This window comes from Labrus bergylta, chromosome 6 (assembly GCF_963930695.1).
Source record: "Labrus bergylta chromosome 6, fLabBer1.1, whole genome shotgun sequence".
NCBI classification, from domain to species: Eukaryota; Metazoa; Chordata; class Actinopteri; order Labriformes; family Labridae; genus Labrus; species Labrus bergylta.
The window spans coordinates 25,710,190-25,732,643 of NC_089200.1; the positions used below are offsets into that span (position 1 = coordinate 25,710,190).

The 22,454-nt window shown below is 40.7% G+C and overlaps 1 protein-coding gene across 2 annotated transcripts in view; it reads left to right on the top strand.

The window, feature by feature from the left end:
* The window catches only part of LOC109982366 (inactive N-acetylated-alpha-linked acidic dipeptidase-like protein 2), a 504,674-nt gene that overhangs the window by 454,260 nt on the left and 27,960 nt on the right, over positions 1 to 22,454 (top strand). For both annotated transcript variants that reach the window (XM_065956060.1, XM_065956061.1), the window contains one exon: positions 14,854 to 14,947. In XM_065956060.1, the coding sequence (XP_065812132.1) occupies positions 14,854 to 14,947 (94 nt within the window). The remainder of the gene's footprint in view (positions 1 to 14,853; positions 14,948 to 22,454) is intronic.

The following is a 22,454-nucleotide window of genomic DNA, read 5'->3' on the forward strand; positions in this document are numbered from 1 at the left end:
ATGTCACAACCATCCTCACGTCTTTGCACTTGCTCCCCATCAATTTCAGAATCCAGTTAAAATGCTTGTTGTTGAAAGCTTCGGCCTACATCACTGAGCTGCTGAAGCTGTAACAGCAGCAGCAGGACCCTGAGGCCCTCCGATCAGGGTCTGCTGGTTGTTCCTCTTACAACACTTCAAACTAAAGGAGACGGTGCCTTTGACGTTACAGCACTTAAACTTTGGAACTGTCTTCCTCCAGAGCCAAGAGCTGTGAACTTTGTGGAGACTTTTAAAAAGCAGTTAAAGACCCATGTTTGATCTGTTCATGTCTGATTTTACCTAACTGTCTGAATTTAATGCTTCTGTTTTTCTAATCTTTAATTGTGAAGCACTTTGTGACGTCTGCTCTTGAAAGGTACTCTATAAATAAACTTGACTTACTCACTTACCTTCTTCCAGCCCATTTAGAGAGACATTTTGTTCTTTTTCACAAACTTGACTTGACTGAACAGCAGATATGATTTAGTTTTCTTTCCTGCTTTTTAACTCTGTGTCTACAAGGCAAACAATAATCTGCTGACTTCCTGCTTACATCACAGCAGTGTTGATGCTAGACCTCCTTTCATCACCTCTTGATGTAGCTATATGTTGCTGTGTGCAACACTAAATGAGCAGACACGTGTTGTTGTGCTCCAGAAACATCCTAAGTCTTCAGGGGTTTTTTTTGTCCCATGCTCTGTGTATGGTCAACATGCTGCAGCACTAGCATCACTGCGTAGCTCAGCACTCTTCCAGGGACTCAGACTTGGGCTGAGGTCCATCTTTTCTTTTTTTGTTAAGAAGGTTTCTTCCAAAGTGAAATGACCTTGACTCAGTTAAAGGCTCAGTATGTAGATTCCGCCGCTAGCTGGCTCCCATCAATACAGTACCAAAAGAGGACGTTGAGGTTAGCAGTGAATCATCAGAGTCCTCTTTGCTTTAGTGCAGATCTATTCTGTAGTAACAAATTCTGCATAAAATGACATTAATCTTCAGGCAAATTGTACAATTCTGGTTGTTGACAGTGTTTGTTTTTTCTTGCGTAGATCAAGTAGTATTGTTCACTTATGTATCAGCAGGCTTGGGTTTTGCAGGAAACAATGGGGAACAAAATCTGCCGTAGTGCGATCCTAGAACACATCAGCATGTCATCTGACAACAATGAAGCTTTTTATAAATCCCTGCCTCTGTGTGTAAGTTGATTTACCTGGTAGGGGAGATGATCCAGAAGGTGGTTCACCCAGAGTGAGACTCAGCCATTGCACCGCTGCGAATTACCAAAACGTGGGAGTCTCACCTGCATAATTGTTGGTTGGAGGGAATGTTTGTACTCTCCACTGAAATTTTTTTGTGATGGGAGTAGCTCAGTTTCTAAAAGGTTGGCTTGAGAACCGGAGGGTTGCATAATAAGGTCCAGCTACAGATCAAGTCTGGAAAATGGGCTGGTAGCTGTGGAAGTGCCAGATCATTTCCTGGGCACTACCATGGGTGCCCTTAAGCAAGGCACCAAACCCCTAATTGCTCCGGCCACTCATCCATGTGCAGCCCCTCACTCTTACATCTCTACATTGATGCATCTCCATACAGACCTGTTTGTGCATGAGTGTATTCTGGCCTTTGTGTGCATGCAGCATGTCTAATCAACAGAGGGATTCATAAAGTTTGTCTTCATTTTATTTTTTAATCAAGTGCAGCTAATAATCAACTCTCAGATATCATCTCTCAACTCAAACTCCGTTCTTGATTCTTGAGTTCCAGGTGGGACTGTAAACAATGGCAAAGCTCAGGAAAGGCCAGAAGTCCTTTATCACTGACCTCTGACTACACCAGAAGCTTACCAGAGGCATTATTGTCATACGATGATAGTTGACAGGTTTTGAGATTTATGCAGTTCAAAGTGCATCACAGATGATTTATAATCTTTTAATGAGATTTAAAAAATCAACATAACAAGATTAACAATAAGGTGAAAGATGATGTATCAATAATCTCTTTTTCACAACATCACTGACAGAACTGAGTAAACAGGTCATGATGTGCGTTATGACTGTCTCCTTCTCCTTCGGGGGTCTTCTTGGCCACTAATTTCGTGGAAGCATGTAGCGTTGAAAGATGTTTCAATAAGTTTGAATTGCTCGACACCGACGTGGAGAGGCTTTTGACTCCAGGGCATAATGTGCATTTCACGATTACACTCGTTCCTTTAATTTCTTGGAAGGAAAAGTAATGGCTATACTTCCACTTAAAGAAGGCTACTGTTGGATTATTTGGGCTCGCCATTCCTGTTTCTCGTTGACTCACTTGTGTAGTTGTGTGTCTGACTATGCATGCTTTCGAATTTGTGTAAACAACACCCGCCCAACTCTACCTCTGATTGGCTCACCATGAAATTTTTACTCTACCTCAGCCCATCGTCATCATTTATGCGATTGTCTCGTGTCCGCACTCACCAAAGAGGAAGAACAGTAAGAAATATCTTTGCCGCTCGGCTTAGAGATCTAGTTGGTCTGATGAAAAAGAGCTTCAGTCATAGTAACGCACCGCATTTTTTGGCAGTAACGGTAACAGCGTTATAATGATGGGAAGAGTAATCAATTAGATTACTCGTTACTGAAAAAAATAACGCCGTTAGTAACGCCGTTATTTATAACGCCGTTATTCCCATCACTGCAGGATATAGAGATAAAACCCAGAGACTCTATCGGATCTCTTTTTCAGAGAGAGTTCAAAATGATTGTCATGTGTGGCATTCACATAATACATTTACATACAGTGAGTCCAATATATGAATACCTTGAATAAGTCACAGAAAAGAGAAGAAGCAAGGTGGAAAGTGAGAATAGGCTTTATAACATCGTTCATATAATTTAACCATTTGGACCAATACCTACAAAACCTATCATGACAGAGTCTTAAAGGAAATATCTTTTTCTCCATATGATACATTTCTTTAACTTTTTTTGGTTATTGCTTTCTTGCTGGCTAAATGTAGTATTTTAAACAGGTATTTGTCCGGGTAGTAAGGGAATAATGCAAAAATGCAAATGCAAAGAAATTTCTTCACAAATGTGTTCTTAAATGTACTACTACATTACTTATTATAATCACTATTACCATACTATTATTACTGTTAAACTATTTTCTCAATAATGGGTCAAATATGTGATTTTAAATCATTTTTTATTTGGTACTGGGAGGCATCACACGACCCCACTCTCAGTGTCATACGATCCCCCACAGTAGAACAGTAGAGTCTGGAGAAGACTCAGACCTGGACCCCTGAGACATTTGAAAATGTGGTGCAGTACATTTTTTAACTCGTATTGGAGACATCAACATATAAAGCTACTTTTAAATGTAAAATGTAAAAGTGGGCGTGGTCATTTTTCCACCAAGGGTTGGATTCTTTGGGCAAAACAAATGTTTGAAATGGTTTCAGAAACCTAATGAACCCCTAGTTTGACCCCTCACAAGCTACCTAAGGCAGAGGTTAACATTTTTTCTATTTTTCACCAATTAGTTTCCAGGTACCCCGACTTTTAGCAGCTCTCATGGATTTTCCTACAGAAGTTGAATTTAAATATTTTTATATGTGTTATAAGACACCTTTATAAACACATTTGTGAAAAAAATTCTTGGTAACGAATTTATTCCCAGATTGGCCAAATATCTGATGAAATTCCCTCATTATGGGCATTACATTTGGTTTGTATATTCCCTGGTGCCAAAAAAAAAAAAAAAACAATCTGAAAGCCCAAAACTGATTATTTATGACCAATACGCTTGAATTACTTGACAATTCCAAAATATATGAAAGTCATCAGCCATTAGGTTGTGACCAGATTCTGGGATTCCATTTTGAAAATATTTTCTTTTTGGGAGTGATGAAAAACCTGATGATATGCATTGTGCATGATATGCATGATAATGCACCATGCATTGTCTCTCCATTGACCAGATCTGGAAGTAGTGGACTGTATTTTACAGATATTTAACCACTCATCCTCTGTCCACTTCCTTCTTCCATTTAGCCTTAACTATACAGTAGAGTGGTTTTTGGACAATTGTAGACATGGGTTGATTTTTGATACAAGCTTTAGTCTTTCTTTTTAGATACAAACCCTTCCAGCTGCTTTCAGATTCTGGAGCAGACTGTTCCAGCTGCCCGGGTCATAAAAGCTTAAGCTGCCTTAAAGAAGATCTTCTTCATGTGTGCCTGAGGACCTGAGGAGCTGTACGGGTTTATACACTATAAGCACCCTGGTAATGAAGTACATGAAAGGTTCATCAATGTTTTCTTTTCCTGCAAAAGAAAAGCACAGGCAAAAGCAGCGTGGCAAATATCCAAAAGTGTACTTTCAATTGTCCAAGGATATCTGCAAATGTACTACTGCAGATACACATCCATAACACGTCTGGTAAAAATCTATTTTTTTTTAAGATTTATTTTTGGGCTTTTTGTGCCTTTAATGGAGAGAGAGGACAGTGGATAGAGTTGGAAATCAGGGAATGCGGGAAAGGAGCCACAGGATGGATTCGAACCTGAGCCGTCCGCTTGGAAGACTACAGCCTCCATACATGGGGTGCACGCACTAACCAATGCGCCACCAGCACCCCGAAAATCTATTTTTTACTCTGAGGGTGTAAATATCTCCACAACAATTGGATAATTCTGTGCAGAAATTGACCTCAGGTCATTTTTCATGAAGTTTTCATCAATGCAATCCCTGTTTTGGGTCAGTGTCTGTCTTAGAGTTGGACATTCACTAGCCCTTTTCAGAATGCTGTTGTGTGCGGTAAATAAGCTCAGCCGTCATCGCAACTTTGTATTCATATTGATTTCACAACAGCGTAATATTGGTGTTCAAGTCTGTGAATTCATATTCGGCATTGCAGAAGCACGGCACAGCGAAAGCTGCACATACACACACTTCCGACATGCACACACACACACACACACAGCGCTGCGCAACCCCACTAGATCTTCTGATACCGCCTCGCCCCTGAAACGCCTCTGTTACTACCTCTGAAGATGGTAAAGAGGCAAGATGATTATGTCCCCCTATCACGCCTCCACGACATTCAGATTGTAGGCGTAAAAATCACAGGGAGGTAGAGACCACCCGTTGAAACTGAAGCCTGAATAGGGCAACTGATACAATGATTTAATTTTGAATTTATGTGAATTATTCTGTGGTAGTTGCAGAAATGCACCCCAAACTTCTCCCTCTGAGAAATCACTGACCCACTGTTTCGAACACTTGTGTATGACATGATCCTATATGTGAGATGAAATGTGGAGTATTGCATTATTGCTATGCATATGTACTGCAATGTTTGTTTGTGCACTCGAGCTTAACTTAAAAAGAGAAACTGAACGCCACCCGTCCTGCTCATACTGTACTTGAGCATGCTGCATCTATGTGCTGTCGTTACATAACTTAACTACACAGCCTATGGTTTATTCATGAGGCCTATTTTGGCCCAGAGAACTGGGCGTCCTGAATCAGAGGAGAATCTCTCCATCTCTCCACGGGCCTCCAGGGAAAAACAGGCAGGCGGGCGAATGAGATCGCAGACTCGGACAGAATTACCACTTCACTGAGAGTGAAGCAGTAAATGATCTCCTTCACCTGCTCTGCCTCCACCCTTCTGACCATCATCATTTCATTTTCTCGTCTGCTTCGTCTGTGTATGTGCCTATACGGTGATGCAGGGCGATGTGTGTGTTTAGAGTGCCGGGCTGCTCTGAATGCATGGCTGCCACTCAAGATGCATACATGCGTGTAGTTATGTAGACAGGTATACTGCAAATGATGCTACCTATCTGAATAGGGTAGGAGTTGGCTGAGAAGCTGTGTCAGTTGTGCGTCACAGAAAATACTCTGTAGCTTCAATGTGTGAATGAGGGAGAGAGAGGGAAACTTTGGTAGATGTGTCACAGGAGAGCCCTCTGCTGGTTGATGGAGCCAGAACTCAACATTTGCAGAGTGCTTCTAAACACTACAGTAGCTCTTTCAAGCAGACAATACTCCATCTTTTTTGTGGACGATGATGAATTGTTTTATTTCTCCAACAATAAAAATTGTAGTTGGGAAAGAAGTGATTTTCTCTTCTTTTTTTTTTACCTCTTTCTATTTCATTAAGGGTCATTTTTATCCATCTTTTTTCATCCATAAAACTTTATCACCTTTTGAGATGCACTTGTTCCCCTTGTCTTGTCAGTTGTTAAAAATACAAAAGTGCTGGCTGCAAATGTTTCTGACTGATGTCAACTGGGAAGAAAAAGTGACGTGTGAACAGAAAGCCCTCTCTACCACTGCAGGAACTTTCTGGAAATTGCGACTCTTACCTGTGCGCCTAATCCAGTCTCCTCTACAACCTCCGTTCAGACATTACATTTGTGTAGTAGTGACTAAAAATAAGACTAACTGTATAGGGGCATGTCCAGAGGTGTTTTATGATTCATGGCTTTAGCACAGAATGTATGTTTGGGCGCAGATGAATTTGCACCAGCATCACATGGGTGCACCAAGATCATTTTGGACAAAGGTCAGCAGAGAGGGAGAATTGTTCAAAATGTCAACATATTAGAAATGTATGCACCAACATGTTCTTGTCCAGAAACTGTTGAAGTGACATTTCCAATGTATTTCCTGTGGATATTTCTGAGAGTATATTACAGCTTTGTATTGAGCCTTTGGTGTTCAGTGGATTTGTACCATTTGTAAAGTTGACGAAGCAAACAAAGCTTATTGTTTCCAAAGTCATTTTGTTTTAGACATCATTCTTCTCAATTTCCTGAAGGAATCAAGGCCATGTCTATCATCACTCACAGACGCTGCTGCAAAACACTATATGCTGAGATTAAAATAGCATTGGGTCGTCTACATACAAGGACTTTCTGACCTAGAATACCAAACACAACACAAAACACAAACGGGTAGCGAATGCTTTGATAGGTGGATATTAGACTGGTTACATTATCCTGCTCAAAGAAGTGAACAGAACAATAAAATCAAATATTATGAGAAACATGGAGATTGAAGTTCCTGCCTCCAACTCAGCAGAGAAGGTAACATCAAATATTTTACGGTCCTCCAGTAACTTAAAAAGGCTGTGTTATCAGTTGAAAGAATGCTACTTTTTTTCTGAGATTTATTTTGGGGCTTTTGTGCCTTTATTGTAGAGACAAGACAGTGGATAGAGTCGGAAATCAGGGAGAGAGCGAGTGAGTGGGATTTGAACCTGAGCCGCCAGCTTTGAGGACTTTACCCTATACATTGCACACTAAACACTACGCTACCGGCGCTGCTACTGCTACTTTTGATTCCATTTATTATGTGGTCTGGCTTTTATGTTTCATGGAAATATGATATGAAATGCAGTCATATAAAGTTTCCCTTTCAAGGGGAAAGCACCTCCTGGTAGGGGTTGTGCGATCAACTACACAAGAAGAATTGTAGAAGTGGACTTAATATCCTTGAGGTAGATTGATTTCACATCTTCAGCAGGTAGACCCGCTGAAATCCATCTGAAGTGGCATCGAGCCTTTCTAAAAAAGGGTCTCTCTGCCTCTCGTTGAAACAGTGTGATTAGGTAAAATCATTCATAGCAGGCCTACATATTTTTTTACTCAGTAACGGATATGATTTAAAATGAAGTGAATTACAATACTTAAAAGAAGTAAAAGTAAAAAAACAGATTAAAAACTACTAGTACAAGTACACAAAAATAATACTCATTTACAGTAACAGAGTAAATGTTATTTGTTACTTTCTTCCTCTGCTGGTCATTTTTGACTGTCAGTCTGAAAGTGTTTGTTTTAGTTTGTTTCCCATTTGACCATTGTGTTTGTAGTTACAGCTGAGCGGTGCATTTTCCCTGAACTAAAAGAGAGAGTGGCGGTCCTGATTTAATCATAATCAAAAATGTCGGGTGAGAAGAGGGCGCTGAGAGGAGGCGAGGTCATGACAGGGAAAGAGAAGAAGAGAAGAGGAGTCATGAGAAGAGCTGCCCCTGCTGGTTTGTTCTACCTTCCACTCCACTCCAACTGTCGTATGTCTTTAGTTTGGATTATCCTTTTCTTTCTGTTATGTCACGGCCTCTTTTCTGCCCGTCTTCCTCCATCATTATCTCTCGCCCTCCCTCACTGCCTCTCTCTCTCTCTCCTCTGCCTTGGAAAGAGACTATCCAGAAATAAGGCCATAAATAAGAAATCATCGGCCTTTTCTGTCCCACCACATTACGGGCTTTTGATGTATGCGTTCTGCAGAAGTATTACTCACCAGCCTCAAATCAATGCTCTCATCTTTCCTCCTGCCAGATTGATTCCAGTGGCAGTGACAACAGCGCAGAGAGGCGCTGAACACATCTCTACACTGTAGGCCCCTTCACACATAGTAGCAAAGTCGTGTTATATAGGGACAGCTGCTTAGGTAGATTAACTGTGATGTAATGTATCACACAGACACAAAGGTGTGAACGCAAAGTCAGGATGATTCCCTGTTTTGTTGCATCATTAAAGCGCTGCACCTTTCCATCCTAAACCACTGTGGAAAAACAAAAACAACTAAATTCACAGAACAGTAGATCTTTAAAAAAATCCCTAAAAGTGAATTTTAGAACTATGTGAATGAAGACGTTAGCGGCAACAAGTGGAAAACTCGTTGAAGATATCGCAGGAACAGAACAGACAATGACTCCATCTGATATTTGGAAACTTTATTTTCCTTGATACTTTTTTTAATTATTTCTTTTTCAAGCTGCTAGCACTTGTGTGTGTACAGACTCTACAACATGAATGTTAATGACTGTGACACAGTAATAATAATGATGATACTTTTTTTTAGCACTTTTCAATACAGGTAACAAAGTGCTTCACAGTACAGACACATAGAATTAAAGACTTCAAAATGAAAGTTAAATTAAATTAAAAAAATTCAATGAGTAAAAGCTTTTAATGTGGAAGAATGTCTTGAGTAGAGAAACAAAAAGAAGGAGTGACTCTGTAAGTCTGATCTCCTCTGGCAGGTCGTTCCAAAGTCTGAGGGCTCTGACAGGAAAAAGCCCCCTTTGGTTTTCAGCCTAGCCCAGTAGCATGCAGCCTGATGAATAATAGTCCTGAATATGTATAAACGTTGCATCAATGGAAAACCGGGATCAAGCTAAATTAACATGTACATAATAAACAATGATATCATAATAGAATATTCTTCTGCCAGGGTCTGAATTATTATGATTATATATTTTTTGACTCTTTCTAGGGCTTCATTCTCTTAACATTTTCAGAAATATTCATATTTACTACATTCATTCTGCAGGCTGCAAATAATACAAAGACACATGTCAGCATCAGCATCCTGTATTGTTTCTGTCCTTTTTTCTTTTCTTTTACTTCTGCTTTTTCTGTTTGTGTGTTTGTACAAGCAGCCTTTTCACAATGTGGGATGTCACCCATTGTTAATATATAGAAAATATTAGAGCAGATTTCAACCTTGGAATAAATCTGCCAAATGAGGACTTATTTGACTCTGATATTATCCTTAGCCAAAGACATTGGGATCATATTATTAGTGTCAGGGGTTCAGAAGCTTTAAGGAGATCTAGCTACTATTAGCCCTGCTGGGAGAACCAACATTTGATAACTAGTTCCCAATTCAATGACTTCACTTTACAAATTCCACCCAGTGGCCGTTCTAGAGTCTGTTGGGGCCCTAGGCAAAAGTTAATTAGGGGGCCTTCCCACCAGTGTTTAGCAGGGCAACCAGAGTGAATGCTGTCAGATGGGGCCCCATTAGAGAGGTTTCCTACTGTCATTGCAAAATATGCACATTTTGGGCTGCTGTGGTTGAACGTTTGTCAGCCCTACTGGTCTGGGGCCCCAAGCAGTTGCCTGCCTTGCCTGTTGACAAGCAGCGCCTCTGTTTCCACCTCTCTTTGTTTTGATCTCTGACTTTTACTTGCAGGTTAAATATGTCTACGCTTGTTCAGCACTGAGAGCTGGATGAGGAAATGAACTTCTGATATTTTCAGATGTGAGCAAGTTATAGAAAAAATTAGGTTATCATCTTCAGCCAGTCTGCATGAAACACGACGCCACCCATTGGACCATCGCATTGTGTTCTACGCCTTTTCAATGCTTGGTCAAGTTTTTTAGGAGGTGCAGGTTAGGTGCAAGGCGACGTGAATATGGCATTATGCTACGGCACAGATTCAATGCAATAGTCTGAATAAGGACAGCCAATCAGGAGAAAGTGAAAACTGGCCGCTTTAGACTTTACACATAATTTTGTTCCTTGTCTGGGGTTTTGGGTACACAAGGTTTTGCTTTATGAAAGAAGTAAAGATGACACTCTTTTCCAGAGAGCTTTGAGAGGATCTATTTTTTTTAATTTGTCAGGAGGAAATACGAGCAGTTAAAAAAATCACATCCAAAATCACATTTGTCCTGTGAGTGAAAAAATACACTAAATCTCACGATTACTAATGAGGTGCGCTGCATTCAGGTAGAGGCATGCCATCTCAACCATGGCTTCAATTTCTCACAGTAATTAAAAAGATTTAACTGCAAATTCACGTGAAGAGAATTTATTGATGTTTACGAGCTCCATGTATCGTCTGTGAGTGAGAGAGAGGCTCTAGTGAGAGCTGTTTCCTCACCTGACCCTGTACTCCCGACTCTGGCAGTCTGCCTGGTACTCGGTGTCCAATCCTGGTCGGGCTGACCTCCAACACGTATAACCTGTGAGGGCTTGGAGTGTGTGTTTGTGTGTGTCTGTGTGTGTTTGTGTGTGTTTGTGTGTGTGTGCCACTGAGTGGATGAACTGGGTATTAAAGTTATCAGATGATGGTCTGTTTAACTGGACGCAGACTTGAGGCTCTCTGGCCAGAGATGAAGAAGGTCACACACACACACACACACACACACACACACACACACACACACACACACACACACACACACACATTGCATTTTGACCTTTTCTTTCTCCACCACTTTCATCATCTTGTTCCAGCAGTTCATACATTAACATAAAATTCATTCATTCATTCATTCCTTATTTAATTGCATTAGACGTCAGACGCTAGCTAACATAGCTATCATGAGTACTGCTTCCAGCATTGCAGGAAGGAGTGGCTCTATCAACTTTTTCAAGTTGTGATTATAGCAATAGACCTGACACACACAGTAGCAATAAGTATTCCAAAATGAAGCCAACAAATGAGTGCAATGTTTACTTTTTTTAAGTCTATTTTTCCTCTACACTTCACTATCTGTAGGAAGGAGTCTCACAGGGATCATGGTCATCACTATGGCTCATGAAGAAGGCATTTCAGAAAACCATGGCATCTTTCCCTGATGTCTCTGTGCATCAGCACCTTTTAACAAGTTACAGACTGAACACTAAACAATTACAAACACAGATCAAACAATCTTTGATCACAGAGGAGAAAGTCATCACGCAAATAAATTACAACCTGATGTGTTGTCCTCTAACTCCTTCAATCTACTTTTAAAATGATTTATTGACATTAGCTTCATAAGACACAAATCGTCCTGCTGCAGATGCCAAGCTGCAGGAGCATCGTACCTAAAACCCCTTTTCCCCCTATTACAAAACACACTTTGGAGACACAGAGCAAAAGTAAGTCTTGTGAATGGGTCACAGAGTGAAGGCTTTCAGCATATTTCACATGTATAAAAGTATGTGAGAGAAGTAAATATTTTCTAATAAATAAGGATATGCCAATAATTTAGTCTGCAAGCGGCCAATGAAGGCCAGCCAACTTGAGCATGGTGTGTAATGATGAGTTAGGGCCTAAAGATTAGTTATGAACCTCAAAGCTCAGTGATATACAGTATCCAAAGACTGAAGGCATTAAGAAGATGCATGCATATATAAAACATCACCATAATGGATTAGAGGCATAAAAGCTCATAAATGACACAATGAACACTACGACACTGGATTTAGATTTTCAGCAGACGACCTCTGTTGCATATCACAACCTGTTCTCCCTCTCTTTGTGTCCTGACTGTCTCACTCTACCACTACTATATTCAAATGAACGTATAAAAATGGGAGAGAATTCTGTATGAAAGGACAAGGTTGGAAAACGAGCGGTAAGCTTTTAAACTTCAGTTTTTTTTTTTTACAAAGAATAGAACTAGAAAGGACGACTCTTTTAAAGGTGGTTTCACATTAGGCACCTGGGCCTGGATCCGAGTACGCTTGACCCCATTGTCCGGTTCATTTGATCAGTGTGAACGCTAACGATTTGTATTCTTCCTGTACTAGGCAACTGTGCCCGAGTCCGCTTGAAGAGGTGGTCTTGGGAAGAATTCAGTCTGCGGGAGATGTGAACGCGACCGTGCTCGGACCACTTACTGATCTAATTCTAAATGGCTCATATCACTTCAAAAACCGTCCTATCCGCGCAGCACGGGCCCGTTTCCTCCTCTGAGCTGCACGATAGATGTGGAAGTAGGAAGCGTTTTCATTGTTGGCGTCTCAGAAATCACAAAAACATCCACAGTTAGCAAGATGTACTCAGTACGTGATTGGTTTCTGCTTTTTGCAAACCAACTATGTGCATACTGCCCCCTGCTGTATCGTGTGTACATACGCAATTGTGCTCGGGCACGGTATGAAATAATCGTGCCTAATGTGAGAACGCCCTAAGTTATACATGTCATGTCCTTGATGAGGGTGATTCCAATGACAGGGAAGTGAATACATAGGATTTTCTTGGGCTGTATTTCCTTTGAGAATATGACAGTCTGGGTGTGGAAGAAGAGGATGGATGCGTTAATAATCCCAGCTGTGATTTCATACAGAGTATCTGCTTCGGACATCGAGCTGCAGTCATGTAACACTCCTATAAAAATCCAAGTGGAAGCCTCGCCAAGTCCTCCACCTGCTGAGAGTGGCTGAATCTGTGACACTGTTTGCATTAAGATGACAGACACTTCACTGTGAGAGCCGAGCCAGACACACACTCTGTGATTTGGACAATGCTGCTCAGTATGTGGTGCCAACAAGCAGGGCTCTCCATAAATGTTTGCTCTCACTGCAGCCAAAGGTGTTTGAGGTTTTTTTTTTTTTCTCTCTCTCTCTCTCATTACAGCTGTTGTCTAATCAGCATGTAAAGCACAATGTCCCATGGAGTCTTAGATTTTCAATTTACAATCTGGACCCAAAGATGTGTGCTGCATAATCAGAATCTGAGGCCTGCAACAGGGCTAGAGAAGAATACACAGCATGGACTGTTTGAAATGCTGCATCTTCCTAAGTTCCAATCAAACTCCAGAGGAACAGAAATGAAAGATGCTCCAAACAAGCAGGAGAATACAGGCGTTGTATCTTTTGTTATTGTCACTGCCGAACACATGTTCACATTTGTTTGGATAAATTGCTGTCAATACTCATCGTTCCTAAATACAGGTCACATCCTTGAAGGAGACAACTCTGCTGAAGATGAATAAAGAACTGAGTCGCTATACAATGGTTTCTGAGCGCACAGCTTTTATATTCACTCAACACAATGCACCAGATCCTAGACGGAGAAAAACAACACGCTTGAAGTACTTGATGTGTTGGAGAAAATAGTAAATAAAATAATGTTTTTTTTATTATCAATAGTTTGTATTCTTATGTAGCACCAGCACTGTTTTGTACTCCAAAATGACGAGGAGGTTTAAAGAGTGAGGAGGAGTTTGGACAAATTGGACAAAAACTAATAATTTATGCAAAGGTCTTTACACTCCACCACCAGGGGGCTCTCAATTAAACAATAACAAAAGATGACGTCAAGGTTGGTGGGGAATCATGGGAGTTTTCTCTGCTACCCACCCCCCCCCCCCCCATGAAAATGTACAAACACTCAGACATGCCAGTTTACAGTTTACAGAGGGTAATAAGTTCAAACCAAATTGTAAAAATAAATATACAATGATTACTTCATTGACAGACTCATTTAAAAAAAGTTCTGATCTGATCTCATTTAAACAAAAGTGACAGCGTTGCACAATGATGCCAAACGCATGAAAAAAAGGCGCACAGTGTGACATTAGAAGCCCGAAGTTCAGTTTACCCTGTCGACACATAAACACCTTAAACTGAGAAGGTGCGTTTTCAGTGACCTAAAATGCAAAGAAAAACATCTGTTTTCAAAAAAAGTCCCATCAGTCCAATAACTTGAAACTTTCAGGTGCATATCTTCTCTTTTAAATCAGAAAAGGAAGGAAAATAAGTAAATGTCAGCAAGAAAAAAATGGATCATCTAAATTTTTATTGCAGTTGTCATAGAAACCTAGCTTAAAAAAAATATAAACAACTCTTGAGTTGTTAATAAACAACTACCGAATAGACAGGCAGAGGTGGGGGGTTTGCTTTATTTGTTAAAATAGTATCAGCGTGTCCATCCTAAAAGCGTTATCAGTACCTAAATCAAGCTCAAGGGCGACATCTACTGGATCAAAAAGTTGCACATTCTTCCTTTAAGAAAAAAAGTGCTGTTTTTGTATTAACATTTATCTTTTATGTTTGCACACACTAATAACAGATGCTTCTGTTATTGTGAAAAGTTAAATTAATTTCATGCAGTTTATTTGTTCTTAAATGTAACTGTGATCTCGAGTCTCACTTTAAATCTAATTGAAGAAGAATTCTTTAAAGGACTGAACACTGTAACTGTTAACTTCACTTCATTACAAAGTGTTTTCATTCCAAACACTTAGTCAGACTTGCTGTTCTGTGCCAACATTGACACGATATGTTTCATCACTGCAGTAGAATATCTCTCACTGGTTTTTCTTTGTCTGTGCAGATGACAGCAGAAGCCATTCTCCGTCTGGTCAGTGATCCTGTGCTGCCGTTCTACCCTCTGGACATTGCCCTGGATGTTCAAAACAAACTCAAAGGTAACTCCGGCCATGATGACATTTCATTAATGGTGATGAAATCAAGCTGTCATTGTATTTCGGATCCTTAATTCAAGACGCCAATTACGATAAACACAACTGGTGAGATGCTAGTAAATAATGGGCCTAATTCATAACAACACATCTGTTTTAAAATCCTACTTACAAACTTTTAGAAAGATTCTGTGATTCACCGATGTTTTCTTAAGTGGGATTTGTTCTTTTGTAAAAACAGAATTTAAGATCCCTCAAGAGCACTCTTACGCACATTTGAGCGCTGACCGGCCCGAGCAAAATGATGGTTATTGCATTTCATTTAAATCTACAGCAAAGGGGTTTACATTACAATAATTTGATTCATAATGAATACAATATTACCGAGTGGTAAGTAATGTGTTTCTGTGTAACCATTACTCCCACTGTGGAATAAAACAGCTTGTTTGCTGCTGACCTCCTGTAGTATATCTCCACTTCACAACTGATAAAGTTTCTTCTCCGTGAGGCGTCTTCTTCAACGCTCCGTCAGGCATCTCCACAACCTTCTATTTTTACTACCAGCATGTATTTCTGCATCCACAGGGCCCTACACTCATGCCCTTGTTAGTGGGCGGTTATGCTAATTGGTCACAATATGCACAGGCTTTCAACGTACGAACACACGAAGATAAGAACTCAGCTGCGAACAATTCAGTCATTTAAAGGGATACTTCACCCATTTGCATGAAACTTTGTATCATTAGAAACCTGGTAGTATTTTTGAATGGTTATGCATCCTGCCCTCATTATTCCCTAAGATTGGAAATCTTTGTATTTCTTTTATGAAAAGGAGCCTCCGATGATGCAAAAATCTTAATTTTGCGTCATCGGAGGCTGCTTTGGTTAGAGGGGGTGAAACTACATCGCTAGTTCCTCATCTTTTCAACCCGCCCATGAGGGGGTGGGACCCACTGAAGCTACAGACCTATCACAGATCAGTGGGTTGGAACTCACTCCCAGAATCGAAACTCAACGTCTGCCATCTCTCTTGGAAGCTATGCTAACAGGCTCTGTGGAGAACGTTAAATAGAGGTAAATAGAGGACCTTAGCTTCAGTGGGAGAGGCCTGAGGTGCTGTGCATTCTGGGAGTTGTTGTCTTTCATCCACATGAGCCATAAAGATACTTTCTGCCTTTTCTCGGTCAAGAAGGCACTAACTTCAAAATGTATTTCACATTTCTACTACATATATGACCCAATGTCAATACAGATTCATGTTTCAACAGGTGAAGTATCCCTTTAAGAACACATTGGTGAATCTGACGGAGTCTTAGAAATCTTCTTAAGAGGAACTGAAGAAAAATCTTACGGAAATTCTTCAGAAGATATTGGTGAATGAGGCCCAGTGACATTATTCATGAAGTGCATCAGATAAAAACATAGGTTTAGTACTGCCATGGGAAATGTACATCACTCTTTAGTGGATCTGATCGGCTCTAGCATCCCGAGTCATTTTGGTCTGCACCAAATGATAAAGTCCCATTGAAATGGAAATTGAACTGAGAAGTTAATACCAGAGTTCCTGGAAAAATTTCATTACGAACGTGCCTGGACATGCAAGGACAGATCAAATCAGCTTGAATGTGCAACTTTGGGGCTGTACTGGCTTTGTGTTTAGCTGTTGAGCTCGAAAAACACACATATTGTAAGAACGCACAATCAAATTTCAGACAAACATTTAAGTCTGAAGAAATACATTTGAAAATGAAGTAAATGTAAAATAATTATATCAAAATATATTTTAATCAAGAGATTTGAACAAATCCCTGCAGGATTATTCAGCTTTTTGACATTTATGGTATTAGATTCTACACTGTGCATCAAGAAACAAGAGTCCTGGTTTCTGGAAGGAGCAATGCAATGTGCCCTTTATAGCTGGTGAGAGTGTGTGTGTGTGTGTGTGTGTGTGTGTGTGTGTGTGTGTGTGTGTGTGTGTGTGTGTGTGTGTGTGTGTGTGTGTGTGTGTGTGTGTGTGTGTGTGTGTGTGTGTGTGTGTGTGTGTGTGTGCGCGTGCGTGTGTAGTCAGTGGCGGCTGTTTTGGACATTTATGGAGAGGCATAACTCATCTGTGCCGTCCAGCCAGCCACCTTGGGCATAAATACCTAATACCCACTCACACACACACACACAAAGTGAAATGACATGCTGTGCACACTCCACAGCCACACACACAAACACACACACACACACACACACACACACACACACAAAGGTACTCATAGACATATGCATGAGGGACTTAAGAGTTTGCACTTACCTCTTCAGAATACACAACCACTTTTGCAGGATTTTTCTTGAGATGTTCACACACATACACCACATACCTGCATTATACATACTTAATCTTCCATAAGAGCGCTATAGTGTTGGTCCATGTGTTACACTGAACATATTAATCTTCCTCATGACTTAAGTACACAGTCATTCTGAGTCCTATGTTCAACCCCTTCCCTTTTTTCTTATATAACCTCAAACTGTCACACTTTCTTCTGCTTCTGTCCTTTTAAACCTTTTTTTTTTTCTCTTTTCATGTTTGTCCTGGGGTCTTGCTCAGAACTCGTCTGGTCTGTTTAATAACTAATTTGTGTAGAAATTAAAATTCATTGCATTAGGTTGCTGGTCTTTTTTATGTTGCTGACTCACATTTAAAAACACCTACAGGCTATTTAGCATCACAGAGTCACCTCACCTAACACAACTGATACGAAACCAACACACAAACATGAGAGCACCGGGCTGTCGAGGCTGCTGACCCCTGCAGGTTAAAGTACAACACCAAATTAACTTTTTATTTTTATCGGGAAAAATATATCAGGCTCTTACTTGTAAGGTCTAACCAATCCATCCCAAACAATTGGAAACAGTGTAAAATTAAAGCATTAAAGGATACATATTATGAAAAATCAACTTTTACAGTGTTTCTGAACATATATTTGGGTAACCTGAGTGTCTATAGACCCACAAAATGTGAAATTAACCCATCCAGTCCTTTGTTTGTGGTTTGCATAAGTCTTACAACACAGAGAAAAATGCTCCGTTTCTGGTATATCCACCCATGGACTCCAGTCCCAGCCTAGAAAAAAATGTTTGTGCAGGTCAGCCAGTGATGTTTACCTGGTTAGTAATAGAAAAGTTCCTTCAAACTGAAAAAAAACATAAAGAAAGCATATTAAGGGCAATAAATGATTCACGTGTGGTCATGTGAGCTACATTTATATTTCAGTTTAGTGTGCTCTATATTTGTAGGGTCAGCACCTCGACTAGAGCAAGCTGGTTGTGATCCACTGCAGGTTTGGGGAAGGACATGTCAAATAACTGTCAGGCTAAATTGGACGTTGCAGATACGAGAACATGTTAAATTTTGGGACGTAGCATGAGTGAACGAGTAACAAAAAAGTGATTTACATATTTATCACCCCAAAGTGTTCATCTTGCATTGTTAATAAAGAACGCATCACTTTAGTCAAGGTCTGAATTGAACCCTGTATAAATTTACATCACCAAATATTTAGCGGTTTTGCATTCTGCACCACCTCTCGGGCCTTCTGAACCAAAATAAGCTTATTCAGTCACAGCCTCAGAGGCTCCTGTCCTTGAATATTAAGATGACCTTTGAAAAGAGGATGCACAACAGAGACTTTGACACATTTAGCTTGCATGGGGTTTTTGTTTTCAAAAAACTTCAAATAAACAGTGTGTAGCTACTTTGGTTTTGCATCTGCCAAGGACAGGAGTTTCTTAAGAGAGGGGAGTTAATAAAAAAGAGAGTCAAAGGAAACTTGTAATTTTGCTGAAGTTTCAGGTTTTTAATAAGGAAATGCACAGTGTACAAAATAGATTTTCCATGCTTGAGCTCAAAATAAATGTATTTACCATTTTCTATCATCCTTTACACACTAAGGTCGGAGATTTAAAATGATGAAACTAGAGAGTCACTCTCCATCCCACGTGCGGTACAGCTCCAACTTGAAGTCTCATTCATTGCACCACTAAGGCAATAGCTCAGTGGCTCTGGGTTCACTGGGTCTGTCTAAGCATGTAAGCACCGTCCCATTATGGTTTAGATTGAGCGGTTATGCTTCCCTGTCTGAGACTAATGGATAGATTATGACCTGAGAGGGAGAGATGACTGATTATTATACCTGCCCGTAGCCTCTATCTGTTTCTTCATCGCCATGTCCCTCATTGTACCCACACTTCTGCCCCCCCCCCCCCCCACTCGCTCCCCTCTATCAATTCAATTCAAAGACACTTTATTGGCATGAAAGATGCACCTACTTGGCAACTTTGCACATCAGTGGTGAGATGAAGAAAGAAAGGCGCTGCATGTGAGGTTCATTTCATCAGAGCTAAAGAAAAGGGCTCGTTATCCAGCCAAAACACAAATGGAAAAGTAGAATTAAATTTTTAATTAGAAATATGATTTAAGTATAAAGATACTGTATATAGAAATGGAAATACTGTTGGACATTACTTCACATAATTTCCTCGACTACATGCAAAATTCATTGATGAAACCGGATTTTGGTAAACGAGTTGGTTAAGTCTTGCACGGGTATCCTGGATTTGTTGTATAAGAGAAACTTTTGATACCTAGTTTTCATCTAAAAAGTGGGCTGTATTCTATACAGGTGTTACCAGTGTACCAGTATAAGATGCTGAGACATCATGGCACCATCATGACAACTAGTGCATCTGTCACCCAATGCATGCAATATGGAATTGGCCCCTAATTCATTGTGACTAGCAAGCGGCTGCTTCGCTGGGCAAAAGTGCTAGGATCGGGGGTGCTGGTTGCCTAGTGGTTAGTGTTCTCGCCCAATGTACGAAGGCTATACCTGTATTCCTCCAAGCGGGCAACCCGTGGTAATCAACCACCCCATGCAAACACACACACACACACACACACACACAAAAAGGCTAGGATCTATAACAACGCAGATCAGGCTAGCTGGACCACCTTTTATCAGCCCGTTCCTCTTATTATGTCACAATCCTGCATTTAAAGAGAATGATGGATATTGCTGAGTAAACAAATCGTGGTGGAGTGCTGGTCTGATTGAAAGACTCCTCAGTTATAGACAAGTTCTCAGCAAAGGTTGGCAGTGCGACTTGTGGCAAATTGGTCTGAATTCACAGCTATCAATGTTAACGTAAATATGCTGAGAGCCAGTGATGCTTCTAGAGTCTGTTGGGTCCCCGGGAAAGAAATGAACTGGGGACCTTCCAACCAGCGTCCATCTCCATTATGTCTGCCAGAACACCGGCGTTTATGACCCTCTTCCTCTTTCTTCCCGTTTCTTTTTTCTCTCCTATAGATGTATAATACCTCCTTAATTTTCTTTAGTGACTTTCAATGACAAATTTTGGTTTTCACAGCAATAAAACATGCAGCGAGAGTGAGAGAGTCAGATGGGGCCCCTTTAGGGAGGTTTCCTACTGTCATTGCAGAATTAGCACATTTTGGGCCACTGCTTTGGTTTATGTTTGTGAGCCCTCAGGGGCCCCCTACTGGTCTGGGGCCCCAAGTAGTTGCCTGCTTTGCCTGTTGACAAGCAGTGCCTCTGCGGAGAGCTCAACTGCTGTACCGGTTGCAAGAAGGGATACAAACTCAAGATGGAAACAAGCGGATGGTACTGAAAGAGCTCCAAGTGTAAACAGAAACTGCATTTTGTGGTATTTGCTGAACGCAATCAAACTCATCATGCAGGAGTTTAATGCTTTTATTCTCCTTGGGAGACCCCCTGTAAATGCCTCTCATATATAGATGAGTCTTATATTCCAGATTTCACAGTAAGATGGACCAGCGTCATATTCTCTTTTTGGCTTCAGGTTATGGTATTATACCACAATAAATCAGAATTGTTTTAATAACAGCTGCTTTATAATAAAGGATTGGACATCCTCCTCCTACAACTCATCTCCAAGTGTCCTTTCCTTCTGCTTTAGTGTAGTTTTAATATTCCCATGAGCTGTGTGTCATCAGAAAGAGGCTGCTTGTGACATATTTTCTGGTTCTTTATTGTAGTTATTAAATTTGTATTAAATTTAATTCCAGGTGGCATTATAAACGTCTTCAAGTTATAAATCTGAGTGAGTGAAACGTGCAGACACTCCTCAATGCTTTGTTTGGAGCGGCTCCTGTGCAGCCAGAAAACAGGTGGGGGAGAGCTTTTATCTCTGCTGGTTAAAAATACAGAGAGGCAGCAGATGGAGGGAAAGAAGAGGAGGAGGAATAGGACAGTGAAATAAATACTTTTTGAAGTGTGTATGTGTTTGATAGTGAGGCATGATAAATAATTCTTGGTGTGTGTTAGGATTGTGAGTGGGTTAATGGCAGCGGTTGCAGGCTAAAAGCTGGCATGTACTCAATAAAATCTGAACACCTTGCTATTTTAAACAAGACAAATGACAAAAAGAATCTGAAGAGAAGTAGGGTGACCAACTCATTCTGGAAGTTTCTTTTTCAGCACTTAAGGCAATCATTTACAAGCCCACTCATAATATTTTCATTCCCTGACAACATTGAAACACTAGAGTATAGGCTGGATAATATCTTAATATCACGGGGTGATGCCTGCGAGCTAGTTCAGGCAGGCAACTCAAGCCGCAGCTGCTCAAAGCACTTTTACACCGCATGTCACAGCTACAGATGCACACACTGATGGCAGAGGTTTCTATGGAAAGTGACCATCAGAAGTAACTAATCCAATTCATACACATTTATACGCCGCTGACGAAGCAGCGGGAGCAACTTGGGGTTAAGTGTCTTGCCCAAGGACACATCAGACATGTAGCTGTAGGAGCTGGGGATCGAACCCCCAACCTACTGGTTAGAAGAAGACCAACTCTAACGACTGAGCCACAGCCGCCCAGAATCTCCAATCACACACATCCTCCCAACCGAGAGGTCTATTTAAGCTGCAAGATTGCTGGTCCCTCCCTCTGTTCCGTCAGTGCTTTGCTGCCTTGTGCCAGTGCTGCACTAAAATCCCCCAGCATCCACCTGCAGGCTCCGACTGTTGAAGTCGAAGTTATTTTGCCAACACACCTTAAATTTCCTAATTTAAGATCAAATCTACGAGAAGTGATGAGGTCGGAGCCTTGACGCCAAACTCACACTTTTTCCAGCTGCTGCATCAATATTTCGAACACGCTAACGTGAGTTGTCTGACTGAAATATTTTAACAGTGGTATAAAAACAGGGTACGTACATTTGACACAAGATGAGCATTTATCTGAGTGTCTATTTATCTAGAAGTGTGTGTGTGTGGGCAGAATGTTAGTGGATGTGATCATGCCTGTAAGTATAATAAGTGTAGATAAGAGAACATGACGTATGTCTGTGTTTGTATGTTGTATGCTTGTGTGTGTGTGTCCTCATGCGTAGTCTACACATAAGTGGGTGGTGATGCAAGTGTTTTATCGGGGGTCTATTTAAAGATGAGCGTCAGTGTATTTTTTGGGATGT